The 16855-nt window shown below is 35.5% G+C and overlaps 3 protein-coding genes across 3 annotated transcripts; 2 read left to right on the top strand and 1 right to left on the bottom strand.

The window, feature by feature from the left end:
- Positions 1–1479: 1479 nt before the first annotated feature.
- On the bottom strand, positions 1480–4814 carry LOC142985466 (uncharacterized). Its single transcript, XM_076133661.1, has 4 exons — positions 4665–4814; positions 4055–4123; positions 3612–3758; positions 1480–3208 (listed from the first exon to the last, which is right to left on the bottom strand). Exons 1-4 carry the CDS (start codon positions 4696–4698, stop codon positions 2940–2942), a joined length of 519 nt encoding a protein of 172 aa, XP_075989776.1. The 5' UTR covers positions 4699–4814; the 3' UTR covers positions 1480–2939.
- Positions 4815–5009: 195 nt separating this feature from the next.
- LOC142985388 (uncharacterized) lies at positions 5010–9225 on the top strand (the record flags this gene model as incomplete). Its single annotated transcript, XM_076133516.1, has 3 exons — positions 5010–5200; positions 7942–8059; positions 8453–9225. Coding segments are annotated over exons 2-3 (885 nt in total), but the record flags the coding sequence as incomplete, so codon positions are not given.
- LOC142985556 (uncharacterized) lies at positions 9203–16827 on the top strand. The gene is made up of 2 exons (XM_076133791.1): positions 9203–10616; positions 11213–16827. Exons 1-2 carry the CDS (start codon positions 9268–9270, stop codon positions 13863–13865), a joined length of 4002 nt encoding a protein of 1333 aa, XP_075989906.1. The 5' UTR covers positions 9203–9267; the 3' UTR covers positions 13866–16827.
- The last annotated feature ends 28 nt before the right edge of the window (positions 16828–16855 follow it).

The following is a 16855-nucleotide window of genomic DNA, read 5'->3' as shown; positions in this document are numbered from 1 at the left end:
AGAATAGTCCAATACTTTGCTCGACCCAAGAACCAAACCCGAGAACTCATGCTCAACAGTCGGATTCACTACCGACTGCGCCACAGTGACAGTTACTAGCCAGATCCGCTAGTTAGAATATAAAGTTGAAAAGCATAAATAATTGTGATTTTTAAATAATCCATTATTATTTTTGACATCTTAAATAACAACAAAGATCTTAAAATTGTAAAGTTTTCAAACAAAACTTATTTTAATGTAAATATGGACTAAAACATGCAAAATGTTGTCTTTGAAAATGTATTCTTTGAGTTGAGTTCGTTTATCTCTATGGTCTGAATGACTTGCTAGTTTAAGCTTAGTTATAACAACAGCCGCGCGGATCGATCTCTGAGGTTAGGCCACGCTTGCCGAGGTTGATCTGTGGATGGGTGACCATCTTATACAATCGAGTTCCTCCCTTTAAATCCCGTGAAATTGTGGGTCCCGGTCCCGTGAAATTTTCGAAGATCTTTGACAGTCGTTAACAGTAGTCAGAAGCTTGAAAGTCTGACAACCAGTCTTACCGAAGGGTCGTGTTATAACCCAAGTAACTGGGTTGTGGAGGTCTGATAGACAGTCGCTCCATCTCGAATACTTATATTCAGCTGCATCCGGTGAGACTGGAAGTCGACTCCAACATATATTAGTTTGAAAGAAAGGCTAAGATAAATAGATTTCTTGAAACTCGGTTCAGTAGTTTAATCGTAAAAGTATGTAAAAGCATTTGCTATATTTGATGTAGTGTTGAGCTTACCCCTGAATTAATAAGTAAGTACCGACAGGGATTCGAACCCGCTGCCCAGCGGTTCTATTCTCTACCGCACAGCAACAAAACAAATCAGTGTTAAAATAATGCGTTACAAATATGAATAATTGCGGAACAAAATAAGAAATCATTTCACACATACGACAGGTGTTTTATTACCTTGAACAATAATGCGTATGTCAGTAAAATATTACTGGTTTGTTAGAAATAGGCTCAGAGCTGGCTTAGTTAACAACAACCGCGCGGATCGATCTCTGAGGTTAAGCTATGCTTGCCGAGGCTGTTCTGAGGACGGACGGGTGACAGTATTATACATTCCGAGTTCCTCCGTGTTTCGGAAAGCTCGTTAGATCGTGGAACCCCGCTGTAATTTTGTCTATCTCCGTGGCAGTGGCTTATATCGCCACGCCACTGTCGTTGCTTCTGGAGGACGGGGTCTCGATTCCCACACGGAACAATTATATGTGTGATCCACAAATAGTTGTTTCGTGTATGGTTGTATTTTGTGGTTGTTTGTATGTTTGTAAAAGTCCCTGCGACACAAGAACAATTCTTAGTGCGGGAGTTGTAAAAAAAACATTTGTTTTCATGCAGTTTTCAGGAAAAATAATATAATTTCTCAGGGTAGGTTTACGTGGTTTCAGTGTCCGGGCGGAATAATGAGCTAACTGTGAATATCAAATAAAAAAAACTTGTAAAACTTATAATTCTATTTATTTTGGTCCACAAAATTGTTCTTATAATACTAACACAATCTTATAAAATACATAATATCACGACACTCCCCCATAGGGGGTAGTCACTATAGTCAACACAAACGATCATACAACATTTCATACAAATTCATACATAAACAGGGATGATTTCTGTCCATTTGTCAGATTCATAAAAAAATATTCGACACGTATTTTTTCTAATTGTAATTTGATTCCAAACTAAGCAGAGCTTGTACTGTAACCAAATAACTGATAAACATACTTATATACTTCTAAATACATACTTATATAGGTTAACAACCAGGCTCAGAACAGATACTCGTGCTCATCACACAAATATTAGTCCCGGGTGGGATTGTAACCACACGCGGCGCTACGGTTATTGCGGCGAGGTGACCACGAAAAATACATGTCAGATATTTTTATATTATCTGACTGGTAGACTAATTATTATATTTTTGTTACCCTGTCATCATTCTTACGAAAACCCGTATTAAAATAGGACAAATATAAAATACTTTTAAAAATAGCCACATTACATGTTTATATCATCAAACAAAAAGGAATTAGTATAAAGTTTAAAACTGACATTGGCATCAATAGTAAGAAATAGCTCATTTCATCATTATAATTACATTATTTTGATAATTTTATTGTAGATTGGTTAATTAACAATACAATTCTGCCCCCAATAAATGAAAAGACACCTAACCAGAAATAGAAACAGAGAAAAAAATATTTTAATCCTCAAATTAGTGTAAAAACGCATACAAAAACGATTTATTTTGCTAAGCTAAAACCTGACACAGAGCGACATTGAAAAATATTAAAAATATCGGCAGGGCGGCTTTTTTGCTGGTTCCAGTGATAACTCATTTTCGACAAAAATTTTAGATGCGTCTTTTCAACTATCGGGGGCAGAATTGTAACATTATTTAAAAGTTCCTTGCCGTGTGTAGGTTTTAGATAAACACTAAAATATTTGATGATCAGGCGCCAAATAGGCAGTTAGTTTAGCAGTATAGTACCATGTTTACAAGTCCCGATAGTTAAAAAAAGTCTCTCTTAAATCAATCATGACTTACTACTGCTACTGCTACACACAAAATCCTGTCTGCATTCATCGACCTAAAAACCGAATATATGTAAGTAGATGAATGTTCGGAAAAAATGCCACTCAAAATCTCATAGGAGACAAATGTTTGCTCATCACAGAAACATTTGTCTCGGGTTGGATTCGAACAGGCGACGCTACGGTTATTGCGACGATGTGATCACTTTTACTATCGCACTAAATGTGCAGTTAAAAAGTTATAGTCAGGCCACAAGCCATGATTGCTTTGAGTCGGTTTTAGTTGCTCGATAAATATTGCCGAACCGGATATGGGTGTAGCATGACACTTTAAAATCTCTGAACTCATATTTTCACAACACTTTCAATTAATCTTAATCTTCTTATTAACACTCTCTTCATCATCTTCTCTCTCTCTCTTCTCTCTATTCTCCTTGCCTTTCGTCCTCTTTCCCACTCCCTTCCCCTTATTACTCTTAGAATAGTATTCCTCTATCTTATGGCTGTCTTCTCCTGATAATGGTTCCAGAGGAATGCTCTCTTCTAGGACAGAGTTTTTGGGCTGTTCTGACAATACTTCTTCTTCGTCGCCTGATTGGATTGTGGGTTTCTTTGGTGAAGATTTTGAAGTTCCTGAAAAAAAATATTGGTAATTAGCCATGTAAACTTATTAATGACATGTTGGTATACGACTATGCAGTTTGCGTTTGCGAATTTAACGAAGTCATTTATGTGTCCGGACTGCTCACGAGATGGATAACCGACACGACCAGTGAGAGGTTCGGCGCAAGACTGCAGGCTTTACATGCTCCGAGGCACAGAGATTTAGGACCTCAACTTGCTAACTTCGGGAAATCTCTGAGAAATTCTTAGCAGAAATCATAGATAAGGCTTTTTTGCCTGACCCAGGATTCGTACCCGAGACTTCTTGCGCGGCTTTCGCATACACTACCAACCCCACCACTGAGGCAGTCAATAATATTCACTACCAGCAACAAAATAATATATAAATAATAGTATATTATTAATAAGTTACCTGCTTCTAACTCTTCTTCTACATCAACATTTTTGTTCTCTCCATCCTTGCAGATGAAGAAGTTAGTGATAGGTTTCTGCCATTTAGGAGTCTCTCGGGGACAGACTGGGTTACCTCCACCTGAAGCTAGTCGTAAACTGGAGGCACCTGAAAGTTCATGAATAAATAATCATTATTATATGCTTTCTACAAACTTTTGATGACACGTTTGTACAAATGTCTGTGGCTCAATCGTGCCAAAACTACTAAGCCTATTTCGATGAAATTACAAACATTATATAAAGTAACTAAATAGTTATTGACCTGCATGAAAAGATAGAATACTTTTGACTCTAAGAAATATCTTCACACAGACAAAGTTACAAGCAGAAAAGTCATCGATTAGTATTTTCTGTCACCCACAAAAAGGGTTTTCTAGAAAGAGATGATTTTCAAACAAATACCTGATGTTCCAGAACTGCTAGGTACAGGAGCTACACTGCATCTTGCCTTGCTGCTTTTACCAGCTGCCACTGAAATGTAATATACATTTAATATTTAGACCAAGTATATAAATTTTATTGCTTTATTGCACTGTCAACCTAGTGTCAAAGTAGTGTAAGTGTTTGTGGTGAACTGTTGTTATGTTAAACAACAAGCGTGACTGGTATCACGGAGACACTCAGCTTATGTCCGCGTTATTTAACATATTGAGTAGCTTAAACATTAATTTATGTTCACTTCAGATAAACTAAATATATAGCAGGATGCCACAAAATGCAGCAATTGTTATAAGTTGTTAACTCTCGCAGGGCAATTCTTATCAAAACAATTTATACGATTATTGTGTTTGAATAACTCATGTAAGATGGGAAAACTCAGTCTCTTTTTGTGAGAAATGCTTTGTAAATTACATTAAGGATGAGATCTATCGCAAGCAAAGTCGCGAGCAGGTGTATATATTATATGAGTATCTATTACATTTACGTAAGGGCGACAAAAGGTTGTAATAAAGGTTAATTGCGCCGGCTAAAACATATATAAGTACAGAACCAATGAAGTCTTTTTACATACCTTTAGCGCCCACAGATGCTTTAGTTCGGGCCATATTATTTATATTTCTTCTTCTTTGGTTAATTTACAAATTATTTTATAATACTATTCATAAAAACACAAAGTAATCACGAGTAATGTCACAATTAAGCGCGAAATTTTATTGCTTCTTTTGACAGTTGTTTTTTTATTTGCAGATTTCAGTATGTGGAGTATAAGCTTTTTGAGCAGATTTCCGTCATTTTTATCGATGTTGCTAGTTACAAAAACTACAGCTCAGCTTCTCACCGCTAGATGGTGTTGCTGAAAATCTTTCGTTCGTAATCATTCATTCATTAATACAGATTATAAACTGTAATTTGTTAATGTTGAATGGATTGAACGGTTTTGGTAATAATTTGTTTTTGAGGTTAAAACATTGAAAACAATAAAATAAATTAACGAATTTCAGTTATTTTTAATAGTAATTTGACGATGTCTCGCTTCTAAATCGTTGTGTGTTTAATTTGGATTCTGAACATGTAATATTTGTCATCGAAACCAGTTCTTCAATTCAGGTAATCTTATTAATAATAGAATCCTGTTTTCGTTGTTTAGTAACGGTTTCTTGCGAATTTGGTGTGTTTATAAGTTAATATAACTGTAATACTTTGTTTATAATCACTGTAAGTATTAAAAAAAGTGTTCGCTGTGCAGATTTTTCACATTTATTATTTTTCGATATTTCTTAACACTAATTTAAATATTTAATATATATTTCTTCGTCTAAAATAAATGTTGGTTAAGCTATCGTACTCTAAATGACTTCTATAACTATAAAATTGTCTCATTATGAGTCCATCTGTGAGAATACATCTAAAAAAGTTACGATATTTTATACCTAACTTTCTTTGCTAGATTTTTTCACTTTTCGTTTCAATTTTTTCGGTATCTAGTTCCTAGTATTATAATCTATCTACCTGCTTAATTTTGTAAAGATCTCTTTAGTAATTTAGTTGTAAAAGCTTAACAGATACAGTTACTTTCACTTACCTACTTTGTGTTGAGTATGCTATTGTTTTAAAAGCTGTAATAAAATATGGTTTAAGAATTGTTATTTAAGCATCTACTACATTTAAAGTACTGGTATTCAGGTGCATCTGCTGAGACTTGAAGTCAACTCAGACATAGTTGGTAGAAAGGCTAGACTGACACATTTAGTTTTGTTTTTCTAAAATATTTGTTTGTCATCCCAATTCTATCTGCAGTAGGCACATTCAATTATTAGAATAGAACATAACAATGAATATATAATGAAAAGCAATACATTTAATTAATGGTAGACCTGTATGACAACATGTATGGATGTGAATGAAGCAAGGGAAGTTTGTAAGGATCGTACCAAGTGACGTTCTCTGCCTTCCCCTTTGGGAAAAAAGGCGTGAAGGCTAGAGTCACCTCCTGAACTGAGTGACAGATTAGGCTTTGAGTCCACCACGCTGGCCAAGTGCCACTTGGGGACTGCATGCCCTCAAGAAATGTATTAAAAAATTTTTAGATTTACGTTTTGTACTGTTATTTAAATAATTAAGAGTTATATTTCACTCACACTTACTGACAGTTTCATAGACACCCACTCAAAATAGGATAGACATCTTAAATTACTTTGGTAAGTATGCCTGTGATTTCATACTCGTAAGGAAATTCAGAGATTATTCTTAGACGTGTCTCCTTTCAATGTTGTCCTTTAAGATCTATGAACCACGAGTATCTGTTCCAAGTCTGGATGTTAATGTCAAATATGTTTTGACTGCCTCCGTGGCGCAGTGGTTTAGGTCGCCACGCCGATACCATTGCAACGGGAGGTCGTGGGTTCGATTCCCACACGGAGCAATTATTTGTACGATCCACAAATAATTGCTTCGGGTCTGGTTGTGCTTTGTGTCCGTTGTTTGTATGTTTGTAAAAAGTCCCCGCGACACAAGAGCAATTCTTAGTGCGGGAGCTGTCTTTTTAAAAAAAAAAAAATAATAATAATAAAAAAAAAAAAAAAAAAATGTATATATATAAGTATGTATTTACAAGTATATAAGTATGTTTATCAGTTATTTGGTTACAGTACAAGCTCTGCTTAGTTTGGAATCAAATGATCATGACTGTGTGAGTTGTCCAATGATATTTATATATTCATTATATCTATTTTTGAATATCAACCAAGCAGCTGCAAGAAAAGGACGAAATAAACAAACAATCAATGTATGATAATGTCTAATATAAAATAATCCAGTTCATCACTTGCAGACTGCCTCTGTGGCGCTGTCGGTAGTTTACACAACTGTCGCGCAAAGGTCTCGGGTTCGACTTCCATTGAACTAAAAAGTTGTATTCTAAAATTTCCTATTAAGAATTTCTAAGTGATTGTTAGGAATTCGAGGTCAATGACCTCTGTGCCTCTGAGAGCACGTAAAGCTGTCGGTCATGGGCCTGATCTCTCACTGGTTGTTTCGGTTTACCGTCCCACCGGACTATGAGAGTTAAGGAATAGAGAGTGTACCTGTGTATTGTGCACTATAAACAAAGTTCCGCACAGTTAAGTCACAGCACACGGCCGCTGTGGCCGAATACCTGTTAAGACAGGAGCCACATCTTTTCCGAAACGGTGGTAGATTAAAAATACTGTGACGATTTCAAATACTTGCTAGATTTCATGAAACAAAACATATTTGACTTTGACATACGACATTTTAAGTGCGAAATTAATTGATTTTAATCTTTGGCAAGATAGTTTATTGACATATAGGATACTTTTTACTATATAACCAATTTTAGGCATGTATTCATCATGATGTTTTCCTTTACTGTTGTCCATCACAAGAGATAATCCTACTATCCTACTAATATTATAAATGCAAAAGTTTGTGAGAATGTAGGTATGTATGTATGGATGTTTGTTACACTTTTACGCAAATACTACTGAATAGATACATTTATTAATTTTTATACATATTTGAAATCACAAATGTACAACTAATTTCATTACAAAACTAAACTACAAATAACTTTTAACATTAAACTAAACTAGAAATAATTAACAAAGAACAAAATATTACTACTGAATAGATTACGATGAAATTTGGTATGTAGGTAGCTGAAGACCTAGAATAACACATAGGCTGTTTTTTATCCCGGAGTTCCCGAGGAATCGGGATTTACACGGGAAGGGTTTCCACGCGGACGAAGTCGCGGCCTCTAGTTATTTATAATACACCCAACTTGGCAACTTAAACAATTTTTTTATAAGCATTTTGTATTGTTTCAGTGAACGATGGATGACGACATAGATATAGAGGAACACGATGTGTTGGACAATCCTAGGATAAGGAACATATTCCCTGACCTGTCCAGAGTTAAGCTGGAAGTGCCGGATGAAATTGAAGGTAAGCACATGTAAATAAGTTTCTTTACTAGTACTAACCTAGGGTTGGGCATTTGAACCTGTAAAACAGTCAAATCTATAGCTGGTTAACTTAAGGGTTTTGGAGGCCTTAAACTATGGGCTTCCAAACTTTATAGGATCGTACCCAAAGGGTAGAACAGTACACTTAAAACACTACTGAAATATTAAAAGATCCTTGTTAATAAATAAAGAGTGCTTAAGGCAAAGTCAAGTCAAAGTCATAGATGTAGGTGCAGTGTTTAAGCTGAGCGTCTCCGTGATACAAGTCACGCTTGTTGTTTAACATAACAACAGTTCACCACAAACACTTACATTACTTGGACACTAGGTTTACTAACCATACTATAAGTAAATAATTTTGTTATAATTACAGAAAATTACGAAGAGCCACAAGAATATCAGCCAGATTACGATTATCAGATTCAAGTTAAAACAGAACCGGGGGTCGAAGAAGAAAACAATTATGAACAATTTGACCCCAACAACGTTCCTTTTGACCCCAACAACGGTCAGTTTGATCCCAACACCGGACAACTTGACCCCAACAACGGTCAATTTGACCCCCAAGACGGCCAGTTTAGCCCCCCAGACGGTCAATATGAGCCCAACGAATTCGAAACGAACACATACCAAATCGAAAATTATGAACAAACAAATTTCCCAAACAAAATTATAATAGGGAGTAAACCGAGCTATGAGACTTTATACAATGAAGCTTTAAACATTAAAGTGTCAGTATTTTTAGAGGATTGGGGTGAAAGACTGACAAACAGCCCTTGTTATTGTCATAGTTGTGAAATATTATTTCCAACGGTGAACGCTTTGGATGCACACAATATGATCAGCCATTCGCTGTTAGTAGCTCTAGATATGCCTAGAAATACGGCTAGAAAGAGCACAGTATCTTCAACATATTGCAATCATTGCTCTAAGACATTTCCTAACGACACTGCACTTATAAAACATCTATATGAATTATTACCACTGAATAATTTCAAACCGCCTGAACCGGTTGAGAAAGCAAACCAATTTAAATGTTTGAAATGTAAAGCGTTATTCTCGAATTATAATGCAGCTAAGAAACATAGAAGAATAGTACATCCTGGAGTTAACTCTATACATATTATACAGAGTTTGAAGCCAAAGAATTTACAAGTGAAACCGGTCACAAAAACTGTAGCAAAGACGATGAATGGGAAATTCTTTTCGAATACTTTAATACCTAAATCAGTTTTATTTCAATGTAACTTATGTCAAGTTAATTTTATTTCGTGCTACAGTGCTACTCAACACGCAGTCAGATGCGATTCTAAAACGGAATTTACGAAATGCGATATTTGTAAAAGAAAAATTAGGAATAAGGATTATTCTGTTCATCAAAATCAGCATCAGTTAAATGAGAAACTAAAAATTTATACTATTCATAGAAATATGTATGAATTAGTCTGGTTGAAGTGCCCGAAATGCTGTGTCTGTTTTGATGAAAGACTGTTTTGGAGTCACACAGCTAATTGCAGCGGAGACAAGTTAAACTACATAAGATGTACCGACTGTTCCATAGACATTACGAAAGATAGATTCACAGCACACAAAACTAAGCATAAACTAAAAAAGTATACGAAAAAAGACTTTATTGTCGTTGAATTTGCCAAAAAGGATTTAAATGTACCAACAAAAAAGGATAAGAAAGAATTACCTGCTCCTGCTAAAGTGAAACCGTTACCCAGTCCGGCTAAAATCAAAATCACTGACCGAGAAACGGTAGAACGAGATGAGAATGGAAAAATTGTTCTATATTATTGTAAATTTTGCGATTCGTACAAACATGTACCTACTTTAAGATACCACGCTGACGGGTACTGTAAAACATTTAATATTCAATACTGCGATGTATGTGGTCTCGGTTTTGGCTGCCACAACTACAAACTACACAGAAATAATCATATAAAAAGTATACTACATTTAGAGGACTTTAAAATCATTTCGCTAAGTACCGGAGAAGAAATGCAACCTCCAGTACCGAAATTCCATTGCTGTAAGACTTGCAAAGTGCACTTTTTGACTGTGGATAAGTTAAAATTACATCAATGCAGACTGGTCCAGTTCGAATTCTGCAAGACTTGCTTTAAAAAATTCAGTTTGAATGCCTACCCGGCCCATTTGAATTTCCACACAGATATACCTGAAATTTTAAAGGTTTATAACGACGTAGACGATATGTGGAACGTGGCATACATATGTGCAATTTGTGACCTTGTAACTATGACCTACGATTCCGCGGTTACACATTCGCAAGGTCACATAAATGACCTCGAACGGCCGAGGTCAAAAATTTGTAAAATATGCAATTTTGACCTCATAGAAGACTGCTATGAAACACATAAAGAGATACATTTGGTTAATTCAAGTGTAAATAGGAAGAAATTTAGAATTTTGAAGTACGATTATAAACATTTGTATAGTAGCCATTGGATGACAATGTTTGCACCGCTTCCTAAACGACATAAATATCAGATTTTAAGCAAAAGTATGCATGGGTATGTATTTTTCTTTTTATATTTTACTAGCTTTTACCCGCGACTTCGTCCGCCACCTGAATTTTCCCATGGTAATGCGTCATTTTCCCGGGGTAAAAAGTAGCCTATGTCCTTTCTCGGGTATCAAAATATCTCCATACCAAATTTCATGCAAATTGGTTCAGTAGTTTAGACGTGATTGAGTAACAGACAGACAGAGTTACTTTCGCATTTATAATATTAGTATGGACATGGATTAGATGATAGCCGATAGGTTTAAGTTGATACCTCCCAGGTGGTTGCAGGTTCGAACCCGAGGCAACACTATGTTAAGTCTTATTTAACTTTATTCTATTTTCAAAGTTATGTGTGTATTAAAAATAATTATCACTTGTTCCTGTGAAGGAAAACATCGTGATGCAACCTTGCATGCCTGAGAGTTGTTTAGAACAGTTCTTGAAGGTCGTACTACGACTACCACTGGTTGCAAATGAAGTAATTTATTATCGTAACTGAAAATGTTGTTGATAGATATTATCTGAACCCAAGATCTCTCTACAATGAGCCAATGGCACTTTACATAGTACTTTTTTTTATATTCCTTTTTTTTCTTTCAGAACCACACGCCGTCTGAAACTGACCTGCGAGATTGACAACATTACAGACGAAATGAAATATATTTGTAAGAAATGTAAAACTACCCACCCGTTTAACGAAAAATGTAAGTTTTCATCAAAATATGTATGTACCCACTGTGATTCTAGCTTTAACGATCTACTAGACTTCGTAAATCATGAAAAATCTCATACAAAAAATGAAAAATTATACAAAATTATCACTTTCAACGACCCGAAAGATAAAGATTTTAATTTGAAACTAAAAGAATTTGACAAAACTAAATTCAGTAAACCTAAACCGAAAACGGTACAGACGAAAATTTTAACTAAGAAATTCAAATCTATGGGCAAAGTTAAACCGAGAGCTCAGAAGAACGAAAGCGTTATTACCAATGTGGAAACTTTGAAGAAAATTAAACTATATAAATGTGATAAATGCGGTAGTTGTATGACTTTAAAACGAAATATTTGTAACCATAATTGTTCTTTAAAAACAAAGAAAAGATGTGAATATTGCAACGAACTATTTTCCACAAGTCATTTGAATAATCATTTGGAGTTACATAAACAGTATCCGAACGTAAAAACGGCTGTTATATATTTCAACAAAAATGCTCCTTCGGCCACTATATATAAGTGCGATTGTGGCTTACACTACATAACAAAAGAATCAATTGATCGGCACATACAAATTTGTAATCAAAATTTAGATATTTCAAAAGAAATTTGCAGCAAATGTAATCATTTATTCCCTACTGATGTTTTAGTCAATCACTTGTGTAAACATCATAGTAAACCTGTCAAAATTGTAGTGAAAAATGTGAAAAAATCTTCGAAATTTCAGTGCGAAGTTTGTAGTGTTGTTTACGATAACATGAATGATTTCGATGAACATACTTTTGTGTGTAGCGAAGTGAACAAGCATTGTAATGTGTGCGAAAAATGTGATCGACTTTTCGATCACAAATGTAATCACAGTTGCGATGATCAATTTTCTATTGTGAAACCAACTACGGCGTTTACTACTGTGTTTCACTGTCACATTTGTGACCTAAATTACTTCTGTCGTAAAGGTTTAAAATATCATTTAAATATACCTCATACGGAAAATAAATTTGTACAGCCATGTAAAGTATGCGGGCTGAAATTTTGCGAGCCAAATATGACGAAACATAAGTCTTTTATGCATAAATCTGAGAGTAGGTACATTATCAAAGTAGTTGAAGTGTCTACGGGGAAAAAATATTTCGTGAAGGGAGAAAATAATTTGGAAATTGAATCTGAAGATGAGGCCGACGAGGCTTATGAGGCTGAGAGTGATACGAGTGAAAAAGTAGATGATAATAAGCGAAAATTACCAACTCATTCTAAAAATACAAGATTGGTGACTAAAAAGTTGAAAATTGACCCTAATTTTACACTAATCCAGGAGTTCAATTTCCTCCATTGCAGTAAATGCGATGTATGTTTCTTAAATAAGGGCCAATGGGACTACCATATCGCTGTCAACCATGTAATGAAACGAAACAATCAATTAGTACTTTGCAGAGAATGCGGTCTTAATTTCTATCAAACTATAATACCTAAACATCAATACATACATAGAGAATGTAAAAAATTTAAAATCAAACTTTTTGATCCCGAAACTGGTAAAACTACGATTAAAAAAGGCGTAAATAAATCTTATGGAAGTGTTAAAAGTAGTAAACGCAAATTAGCAGCGGAAAATTTGAAAAGTAAAAGACTTAAAACTGATGATCAAACTGATCAAATTATTGATCAAACTGTTGATCAAGTTGCATTAGAACAACCAAGTACTTCGAAAATTGATTTCGAGTCCGTCACAATGGCGGATGATGAGCACTTATCAGAAAATGAAAATGTAGACACAGACCCATTAAATTCAACTGAAAATTATGATTCAGATGAAACTATAGACGTAGAAAAAGTTGACTCTGTACCTGAAACTTGTAAAAATTCAGACCCAAAATCACCTAACGATGATTTCATTTCAGACCGTCTGAAAACTTTATTAAACGCGAAAGAAAGTAGTTATAGTAATAAATTATATAAATGTACGCTATGCGGTCTACATTTCCTAGTTGAAAATACAATGGATTGGCACATAAGACGAGATCATACGAAAAAATTCACTTCACAAGAGTGCAAAATTTGTCACTTATTGTTTTCTCCAATGACTTTATTAAGACATGTATACATACATCATACTAAAATGAATATAACTGATTCAAATTCATACGAAATTATACAATATGAAGACGATTTCATATTAAATGTACAAGGGAAGCATAATAAGAAAGCGAAAAAGGATTTAAAAATCAACTATTTTAAATGTTCTCAGTGTAACGTGTGTTTTCTAGACGATGTTAGTTGTTTAAAACATTTGTCTAACCATATTCTGTTAGATCCGAAACTATATATTGAGTGTAAATTATGTAATTTCCAATTTTTAATCGATTCTTTGAAAAAACATTTGAGTTTACATCATAATTCGGAGTTTAGAATGCAAAATGTAGTTATAAGTGAATATAAGTGCGGGGAGAATGGTTTTGAAATTAAAGTTATAAAGGGCGTTGATAAATTGCAGTCTCATTTGGTTAGTACTACGACGGATTCGCAGGAAAATGAGTGAGTTTTTTACGAGAAATGGTGGTAGGAGTGCGGTGATATAAGCCACCTTTACACACACACTCTATCGCGCGTGTAAGGAGAAAGGAAAGAGCACGCGCCGCGCTCTTCTGTCCGCGCTCGCGAAGAACATCGCTCTCGAAGAGCGCGCTGCTCCTAGGAACGTGCGATACAGTGTGTGTGTAAAGCTGGCTAATAAGTTAAACTTAGTAGAGAGTCTTGTATACAAAGTTCGCGGCTGGAGGTATACAACATACAGAATGTATAACATCAGTGACCCGCAGTCTGCAGCTGACGGTGACCTGTTTCATACAGATACTTTATTTTGCAAATATACATTATAATGTAGATATTCGTGCTTGCCAAGACTCTCTACTAAGCTTATATGCAGGTCTCAATCTAGACTGACAAAAGTTGAAGTCGGTGTGATGTATGTACGAATAAACGAATCACTTTTGCCCGCGACTTCGTCTGCGTGATTTGTCTAGGACTGAATTTTCATACCAACTGACATCTCCTATTTTATCCCCTTGGGGGTGGAATTGATTAAAATCCTTTCTTAGCGGATGCTTACGTCATAACATCCACCTGCATGCCAAATTTCAGCCCGATCCGTCCAGCGTTTTGGGCTGTGTTTTGATAGCTCACTATATCAGATAAGTCACAAACCACGCCGACGAAGTCGCGGCAAAAGCTAGTTTGTTAATAATCTCTTAATGTCACTGCACCCCTGGTAACAATAGACACAAAAAGCGTGTATTTATATGTATTTGTGTGTTTGTATAGCTGTCTCACTTACTCATATGCCGAATTAAAGAGACAGGTAAATGTTTGACATAAAACTGATTAGTATAGAACTTACCAAACAACTTTGTATGTCTGAATATAGCAACAAGTCGCTGTAGAAGACGCAACATAAATACAGTAGACGTATACGCGGAGTGCGTGTGAGGGAGACGTAACAACGACGTGCTTCCGTTCCCTCACACGCACTCCGCGTATACGTCTACTGTATTTATGTTTCGTCTTCTACACAGCGACTTGTTGCTATATTCAGACATACAAATTAACTTGGTTACTATAGTATCACTATTTCTAAAGTGAGTTCGTATTGGGAGCCATACATAAACTACGTCACGAATTTCATGATTTTCGCCTGTTTGCCGTCCTTGTCACTGCTGGTCATATTTGTTAGACCACCCCCTAGTGGATGCAGCTGATTACCAGTATTTTACATGCAGCGACTGTCTATCGGACCTACACAACACAGTTACCTGGGTTATAACACGATACCCTTCGGTAAGACTGGTTGTCAGACTTTCAAGCTTCTTACTACTGTTAACGACTGTCAAAGATCTTTGAAAATGACGTGTCTTCGGAAACACGGAGGAACACGAAATGTTGATGGTGACCCATCCATAGGACAACCTCTGCAGGCGTAGCTTAACTCGAGACGTTAATCCGCGCGGCTATCCCTTTAATGCAATTTTCGGCCTTAAGTTTGACGTAATTAATATATGGCTCCTATAATGTACATAAATTATATATTAGTTAGGTGAAGAAATCTCCGTAATTGTAAATGTTAAGTTTTTTATATGATTTTTGAAAAAATATTTTAATTGTATATCTTGATTCTGTTTATTTATATTTGGCTTTTGAAATTGTTATTTGTATTACAATTATTTAGTAGAGAGTCTTGTATGCAAGATGCGCGGTGAGAGATATTCAACATGACCCGCGCAACTTCGCTTGCGTCACATAAGAGAGAATGGGTCACAATTTTCCCCGTCTTTGTAACATTTTTTACTGTTACTCTGCTCCTATTGGTCGTAGCTTGATGATATATAGCCTATAACCTTCCTCGATAAATGGACTATCTAACACTGAAAAACATTTTCAAATCGGACCAGTAGTTCCTGAGATAAGCGCGTTCAAACAAACAAACAATCAAACAAACAAACTCTTCAGCTTTATAATATTAGTATAGATATATCTTGCATGCAAGTCTCTCTCTCTATTGGAAAACACTTTCCCACCTGTAAATTAGTTAAAATTACCTCTTAAAATATATAATATTTTATATACAAAAATCTCTACAATAATGTCTAAATTCTATTGAAAAATAGTCACTCAACATTGTGTAAACGATCAGTGTGTTAACTTGTACATTACATAGATGTAGGTGCAGTGTTTGAGCTGAGCGTCTCCGTGATACAAGTCACGCTTATTGTTTAACATAACAGCAGTTCACCACAAACACTTACACTACTTTGACACTATACTCAGGTTATTACAAATGTACTCACTACGTCATAATCAAAAGACTCATAGTAATGTGACAATGTGTAGTGAGCGAGAGACTCCGATATAATGACATGACTAACCCCCGGTTTCTGAGTACATTTAGCGGTAGTTTATCTATTCAATAGCGTTTTTTTTACATAAGTTTAAACTACCGTTCTTCTTCTTATCGTATGGTTAGTGGTCAACCTAGTGTGAAAGTTGTTCAAGCCGCCCGAAGGCCTTTGACGTGGCTTAACGACTGTTATCTTGATTGACAAGAACCGGGACCGACTTTTAACGTGCCCTCCGATGCACGGAGACGCCTAGTTCAAATACCACTATGCGGTCACCCATCTGTTGGATGACCGCGCCAAGGTTTGCTTAACCCACAGATCGTTTACCGACCGGTGAGCGCAACTGGCTATGGGCGCCTACACTAAAAACTACCGCTAAATGTACCTCAGAAACCGGGGATTAGTTCGCACGTTCGAAATGACCTGAGTATAGGATAACGATAGATAGTGACTATCTTAGTTATATTATTGGGAATCATTGAAAATATATAGTGATTGCAGTTCTTCCGATTGTCTTAATATTTAAGTAAATGTTTTAGTATTAAGGGATTTTTAGTTATTTTTGACTATTTCTTTAAAGAAAAATGTAAATAAATGTCTTTGAATATAGTTTTTTTGGTTTTATTTTTATAATTAA

Source organism: Anticarsia gemmatalis, chromosome 30 (genome assembly GCF_050436995.1).
Source record: "Anticarsia gemmatalis isolate Benzon Research Colony breed Stoneville strain chromosome 30, ilAntGemm2 primary, whole genome shotgun sequence".
Classification (NCBI taxonomy): Eukaryota; Metazoa; Arthropoda; class Insecta; order Lepidoptera; family Erebidae; genus Anticarsia; species Anticarsia gemmatalis.
This window is presented reverse-complemented; position numbering and strand designations above follow the sequence as displayed.

Excerpts from the sequence above, each read along its gene's own strand:
- LOC142985466 (XM_076133661.1), bottom strand. The coding sequence starts at position 4,698 with ATGGCCCGAACTAAAGCATCTGTGGGCGCTAAAG. Across the intron at positions 4,124-4,664 it reads AGCATCTGTGGGCGCTAAAG|TGGCAGCTGGTAAAAGCAGC; the intron begins GTATGTAAAAAG and ends ATTACATTTCAG. Across the intron at positions 3,209-3,611 it reads AGAAGAAGAGTTAGAAGCAG|GAACTTCAAAATCTTCACCA; the intron begins GTAACTTATTAA and ends ATTTTTTTTCAG.
- LOC142985556 (XM_076133791.1), top strand. The coding sequence starts at position 9,268 with ATGAATGGGAAATTCTTTTCGAATACTTTAATACCTAAATCAGTTTTA. Across the intron at positions 10,617-11,212 it reads TTAAGCAAAAGTATGCATGG|AACCACACGCCGTCTGAAAC; the intron begins GTATGTATTTTT and ends TTTTTCTTTCAG.